This window comes from Lactuca sativa, chromosome 2, assembly GCF_002870075.4.
Source record: "Lactuca sativa cultivar Salinas chromosome 2, Lsat_Salinas_v11, whole genome shotgun sequence".
NCBI lineage: Eukaryota > Viridiplantae > Streptophyta > Magnoliopsida > Asterales > Asteraceae > Lactuca > Lactuca sativa.
This window is the reverse complement of record NC_056624.2, coordinates 67,241,003-67,248,435: the sequence shown is the minus strand read 5'-3', so window position 1 is coordinate 67,248,435 and position 7,433 is coordinate 67,241,003. Positions and strand designations below refer to the sequence as shown.

Sequence of the window (7,433 nt, the reverse complement as noted above, 5' to 3'; positions counted from 1 at the left end):
GGTACTCTAGTTTTCAAATGAAAGAGCTCGGGTTGATTGCATACGAGAGAGAGAGAGAGAGAGAGAGAGAGACAGAGAGATTGATTTTCCTTTTGATTTTTTAAGTAAAAGAATAATAAAAAATTAAAGAAATTAAAAAAAAAAATACTGAAGGGGTATATTTTTCATTTCACACGAAAATGTCAGCCATATGAAACAAAACAACACAAGGTATCCAAAATTAAACGCACAACCAAAACTTTTCCAACTAAATTGACTAAACTTTTCCGACTAAATTGACTAAATTTGCCAAACCACTGGTAACAATTTACAATTTTGTCTCGCGGAAATTATATAAACAGGAGATGGTACAAATACATTCAATTTGTTTTAGTATTTTCATTCCTTCACCACCAACCGCCACACCGACACAAAATATAATAATAAATAAAAAAAAATTCAGCTATCTCTCTCGTTGCCCGTCTTGGTTTTCAACTCACCGTCGCTGCCTCTTTACATATGAAATAGATTGGATAATGTGTCTGATGGAGATGCAATTGATTTTTGAAGTTCCTCTCTCTCTCTCTCTCTCTCTCTCTCTCTCTCTCTCTCTCTCTCTCTCTCTCTCTCTCTCTCTCTCTCTCTCTCTCTCTCTCTCTCTCTCTCTCTCTCTCTCTCTCTCTCTCTCTCTCTCTCTCTCTCTCTCTCTCTCTCTCTCTCTCTGATGAATCACCAGAAGCTTTGTGTCTTCACTGGTGATATTCTAAATGGTAGTTTATTCATTTATGTAAGTTTGGTTTTCTTTATGATGGCAAATTGACCTGTTTGTATGTCATTATTCTTTGCTTAAATGTGGCAATGGTTTGCAATAACAAATTGGTCAGGTAAGTACAGAGTAACCTATTTTTTTTTTTATGAACACCAAAGTGTTTGTTAAAATTCCCCAATGAAAAGACCTCCAAAGATTCTATGCTCCTTTAACATCATTGCATTCATTTTCCTTCTCTGTATCACAATATTACTTTTCATTTGGTGTTCATCGGGATGATTGTGATAGATAGATTACTTTTCATACAAAGTCATATACATACAAATACATATAGGCAAAGATACATACATGATACATATTTCTTTCAAAATCATTTGGATTTTATTGTATCCATAGACATACACATTTCATACTTACATATACACTACTAATAATCTATCACATTATTTTTTCACTGGTTGGCAGCCAATTCAAATCTGATTTATGCATGATTTAGCACATTATTTGAGTTGTATTCTAACTCTCAGTGGAGAAAAATATAATCATGATTTTTTTCTTATGAGTGTAATTTTTTTTTTTTGTTAAATCGGTTCTTGAGTCATCTTTCTTTTTGATTGTCTAAATGTTTGGGTTTGGATTCATGGAGCAACTTTCATTTCTTCTTGTTACAAGAACTATGTTAAATGCAAGAAATATCAATGTAATTTTGTTGATTTGATTATTATGGCGTCTTACTTTTCATTTTTTCTTACTACAACATTTTATTTTGGAAAACAAATACAAAATTATAGAAATATCGTCCAAATACAATGCAATTTTACTGCTATAGTTGTATAGGTTTTTCAAAGTTTATTTTACAATAAGAAAAAATGGAAAGTATAATGCTATACATGTTTGAAGCTTTCATAGTATGAGACTTAATAAATGAAATTAGGATGCTAACAGTACATTGAACTAGCCAACCTGCTAAACAACGATTGTATGGTTCTAAGAAGGTTCTCTTTTTTAACTTGGAAAATCAATTGAACATTTTCACCTATAAAACTATATTGTTTAATTTTATCATGAAGTTAACTGGAGCATAAAGTTAACTGGATTTGGTTACAGAACCAAAGAACAAAAAAATGATACTAGATTGTAAGATAACTGGAACAGTCAATGTCAAAAAAAACTTCTAGGCGACAAATTCATTCCGAAAATCAGACCCAACATATGTTGATTTCAGAAAGATACATGAAGTTATAAAAAGAACTGTAAAGCAGCTCCTAGTAAGTACAGGTCCAAAAACATTAAAAAAAAGGTAGGTACAAGGAAAAGGAAACTATACTAGATCTACAAAACACACCCAACATCTGGAGCAGAGATAAAACAGAAACAAATAAGTATCCGAATGGAGAGATGTTATTCAAATAAAACCAAAAGATAAAAGCAATCCACAAGGTCTTCAACTCTAAAATAGTCAGAGTTTTGAGATAATTGAGCTACTAACATACTAAATCTAAAAGGCATCGTTTTACTGAACAGATGTTTCCAGAAGATGTAAGTTTAAGCAATTGAGAGATCATGACAGCCACTTAATGTTGTGTGCTACTGACACATCAGATATTTCACCATTAACACTTCAGGCGAAAGCAGAGTTGAATGTAAAAAAGTAACAATGTACATTCATTGACGCAAATATTAAAAAACACACAAATGTTAAAAAACTTCCATCTTTTTAGATAGATGGTGGTAGAAAAAACTATTCCAGCCCATATAAAAAATATAAAGATTAAAATCAATAAACTGGATGCAGTTATATATTACAATAAAAGTATATCAGAAGGTAAATATAAATAAATCAGTCACAAAGCGGGTGAATTCTAATTTATATAAAACATTATATATTAACTACTAAAAAAGAAATTATAATGATTATAATAAGCCAATTGATTTTCTAAAGAAATGATACGTAAAGAAAATAATTCTATAAGTAGTAAAGTAAAAGTAGAAAAGAAATTAAGAGATTATAATGGAATGCTGATATAACTCAATTATTGGACACTTTTTGGAATGGATACCATTTTCCACTATACATGCCGACAAATTATAATGATTCTCTTTTTATTCCACTATCTCTTCCACCATTCATCCATCCACTCTTCCTCTCTCTTCTCAGTTCTCAACAGTGAAAATGGCCGAAGGTTTAGCGACTATTGCTGCCGAGGGGATACTGAAAAAGGTGTTGTCTATTGCTGCGGGTGAACTCGCCATTGCCTGGGGTTACGAGGAAAAGCTGGCCAGCCTCCACAGAACATTGGACCTGATTCGTGCCAAGTTGCATGATGCGGATAGACAAAAGGGAACAGACGCTGTCATGGTGTGGCTGAAGCAGCTAAAAGATGTTGTGGGGGAAGCTGATGATGTGTTGGACGAGGTTCATTACGAAATGTTGAGGCGTCAGATAAAGAAACGGGATCGGTTGTCAAGAATGGTACCTTCTCTTTCAAGCTTGAAAAGGCTTTCATTTCGTAATGAAATAGGTCATAAAATCGAAAACATTAATAAAAAGTTGCTGGAGATCGATACACGAGCAAACAGTTTAGGACTACAAGTTGAACACTCTACTGGCCATGCTCCAGATCGTCTGTATTGGAGGGAGACTGTTCCAAATCCAGAAGAATTTAAAATTGTTGGGAGGGATGATGATAAACTACATATCATTGAGCTTTTAACCGAGTCAAAAAAAGAAGAAAAACTTACGATTCTTCCCATTGTGGGAATGGGCGGGATGGGGAAGACAACTTTGGCTAAGTTGGTCTACAATGATAAAAAGATTGAGAAGCATTTTAATGTTAAAGCATGGTTGTGTGTGTCAGTTAAGGTTGACATACACACACTTCTCGCAAAGATCTATGAAGCATTCTCTGGAAGCAAACCTACATCAAACCTCAAGGTCAATTTAATTAAAAGTCTTGAAGAGAAGTTGGCATCAAAAAGATATTTTCTCGTCTTGGATGATGTTTGGGATGAGGAGGGGCAATATTGGGAAGAGTTTAGGAAGGATATGGTCTATGTAAATTCACAAAATGGAAGTGCAATTCTTGTTACTACCCGGAAACATGACATCGGAACTCCTGGCATGCAGATGGATTCATGTCCTTTAAAAGGTCTTTCTGATAATCATTGTTGGGACATCTTTAGAGCAAGAGCGATGCCTTCACCAGAACTGGAGGAGATAGGCCGTGAGATTGCAAAAAAGTGTGGTGGTTTACCATTGCTATTAAATTTGATTGGTGGCATGTTGACAAATAACAATAACAGAGGGAAGTGGTTGGCCATCAAAAATAGCAAACTTTGGGATCTACAAGATAAAACGCAGAGAGTTCAAAAGAGTTTGGAACTGAGCTTTGATAATCTTCCCAATTCTATGGTCAAGCAATGCTTTGCATACTGTTCCATCTTTGAGAAAGATACACTCATTGAAAGGGAAGAACTGATCCAACTTTGGATGGCTCTAGGGTTGGTTCAAGTGGATGAAGAAAGAGAAGTGGAAATGGAGGATGTGGGAAATGATATTTTCCAAATATTGGTAAACAATTCATTGTTCCAAGATGTTGAAAGTGATAAGTATGGTTACATCACTGGTTGTAAAATGCATGATCTGGTGCATGATCTTTTGTTATCACTTTCCAAACTTGAAAGCAAATGTGTGGTGGGTGTGACGAATGATGATCATATTTCTCCTGAGGTTAAACATCTTGCTTTTTACCAAAAACGAAACAAGGATTATAAATTCGAAGCCAATGTTTTTATGTCAATTGAAAAGGATATGGTGGCTAGCACGTTGAATACATTGTTCTTCAATGGTGAAGTTGGAAACAATGTTTCATTTCAACGATTCAAGAGCCTGCGTATCCTGAAACTCGAAAGATGTATAATAGAGGAGATAGATGATTCAATTGGAGAGTTGGTGCATCTCAGGTATCTTGATTTGTCATATACCAATATCAGTGTTCTTCCGGAATCTATTGGTAAGTTATACCACTTGCAAACTCTAAAGTTGCAAAATTGCCATGGTCTCAAGAAGTTTCCAGAATCCATGAGAAATTTGATAAGCCTGAGATATTGTAGGTCTGAAAAAAGCATTCCCAACAATATTGTGCGACAATTGACTTCTCTTCGAACACTAGTGCCTAATTACGTGGGCGTGCTAAGAAATGACCTAGGCCGGTTAAAACACCTCAGTGGAAAGCTCTGTATTTCGAATATAGAAAATTTTAGTAGCAAAGCGGATGCAGTCATGGCAGATTTATCTGGAAAAAGAAATTTAAATGAGATTGAATTCAACTGGGGTGGCAATGAAGGTGCCAACAGAAATGACAAGGAAGTATTTGAAGGCTTGCAACCCCCTGGATCTGTGAAAATTCTGACAATTAGAAGATTTCCTGGTGATAATTTTCCGGAATGGGTAATGAAGATGGCAGTCAATATTGATGGGAATGAGACACCCCTTGACAAGCTCGTTTCGATCAAATTAGATGGATGTAGGAGCTGCCTCTCTCTTCCGAAGCTTGAGCACCTACCACATCTTCGGAGTCTTTTTTTATGGAATATGGACAGCTTGAGATGCTTAAGGAGTTCCAATGTAATTACCAGATCACGGAAGCCTTTGTCTCCGTCGTTGAGATCACTCCAACTATATAATATGGAAAGACTGGAAAAGTGGATAGATGGAGAACCCAACAGCTCAAAAACGATATCGCCTGTCCTCGAGAAGTTGGAAATCAATGATTGCCCGAATATTATTCTCTTAGATGAATGTCATCCCCATCCTCTTGTTTCCTTAGAGATTAGTGACTGCAGGGGTCTGGTGTCCATTACGAGCCTACAAGGACTTACTTCTCTTGAATCTTTATCTATCTGGAGGTGCCCTAGTCTTTTAGAAATAGCCAATTTGCCCAATGAGTGTCATTCTTTGAAGACTTTGGAAATTACCCATTGCCACAAACTGACTTCCTTGCCTTGCGAAATGTTTGACAGTTTTGCCTTCTTAAATGACTTGTCACTTGGTCCGTTCTCGAAGGAGCTGGATTCTTTCCCGAGTCTCCAAGGCATCGAGAAGTTAAGAAACCACCTTCACTCGTTAACAATGTACGGTGAGGATCATTGGGAGTCAGTGCCAGAAGAAATACAACACCTCACTTCACTGACTAAGTTAACCTTAATAAGATTCGGAATGCGAGAACTCCCAATCTGGTTAACCAATATGTCATCTCTCCAACGTTTGAGGTTCTATGGTTGTAAGGGGCTAAATAAAGAAACAGTTACACGGGGAGCGCCGCAGGAAGCAACTGTTGTCTTCTCACTTTCTCCTCCCTTGTGATTCAATAATTGTACCGAGACATTTCTCTTGTTCAATAAGTGACAACTACTAAAGACGTGTAAAAGTCCAAACATTTATTTTATAAATTTGATACTTACACTTTATAGTAAATTACTAAATATCACAAAACTCTTCTCTCACTTATTCCTCACAGCTATTGATTTTTATTTGCAATTTGATGGGACCAATTTTTCAACATTCAATAGTGCATAGTATTTTTTTCATCGATAATTCATCATTGGACCAATTCATTGCATGATGGCTCTTGTTCATTACAACTAATCATTTCTACTATACTACTATTATTTTGAATTGCAATATAAGATTTCCAAATTTCTCATCCTTCTTTGTGTTGATCTGCATAAACCATCGGTAGAATGTTTTTTAGGATTATATACTTATCAATGCTGTCAATATTTTTAATTTTAATGATGTATTAAATTTAATATCTTCTAAACACAAATAAAAGTACTCAAGATGTAATATTTAAACTTTAAAGTTTAAACTGATGAGTTAAGAATTTATTGGATGGTATTGGACTTACCACTCCTAGGATATGGATTTGTTGGGATCGAGTAAACTTTAATATTTACTAAGAGTGAATTGTTTACTTGATTTCGAATTGATGATTAAGGAAATCGGAAAAAGATTCAACTTCGTTTTCAGTTTGACAATAGAACATATAGCTAAACGTTGCTAGTGACTACGGTTAGCGATGAAAATAACAAACTTTATTTCATGAACATTATTGATGAAAACACCAAAATTTCAAGCAAACAAAACAAGCGAAATACCAATAAATAAAAAAAATTTGTCAACTAAAATCAACATGTAGTGTTGCATGTATTCCAAAACATGAGCGACAACATACACTTACATATTAACCGCACAAAGGTTAAACAAAACCATACTTGTACCTAGTGCTCCTAGGTATTTATTAAAATATTATAAAAACAAATCTTGCTTTTGGAAACATAATCATATCTTATCAGGATGAAATCAATGGAATCAAGGTTCCACGAGGAGACAACTGGAAAGAGCTTTTTCCCAACCTTTGCAACCTAAACAAAAGTTTAAATCTTGAAATAAGGTTTCCTTTAATACATGGAGAAAAAAGGTAAAAACAAAAAACACACAACTTCTAAGCAACCAATTGTTGAAAAGCAAACTAATAGACATGCAAGGAAACCGACAAATAATATGGAGAATTATATGTCGATTAGTTGCGAATAATAGATCCAATTATTATTACTATATTTGCCAAGTTTCGTCCAAAATTGGATTAATCCTTCTCAATTAGATCTAATTATAAGAAAGGAA

At 34.8% G+C, this 7,433-nt stretch overlaps 1 protein-coding gene across 1 annotated transcript; it reads left to right on the top strand.

Annotated features, from left to right (window-relative positions):
• The first annotated feature begins 2,853 nt into the window (after positions 1–2,853).
• Positions 2,854–6,168, top strand: LOC111875933 (putative disease resistance protein RGA3). Its single transcript, XM_023872464.3, has one exon. It carries the CDS (start codon positions 2,922–2,924, stop codon positions 6,111–6,113), a length of 3,192 nt encoding a protein of 1,063 aa, XP_023728232.1. The 5' UTR covers positions 2,854–2,921; the 3' UTR covers positions 6,114–6,168.
• The last annotated feature ends 1,265 nt before the right edge of the window (positions 6,169–7,433 follow it).

Excerpts from the sequence above, each read along its gene's own strand:
- LOC111875933 (XM_023872464.3), top strand. The coding sequence starts at position 2,922 with ATGGCCGAAGGTTTAGCGACTATTGCTGCCGAGGGGATACTGAAAAAG.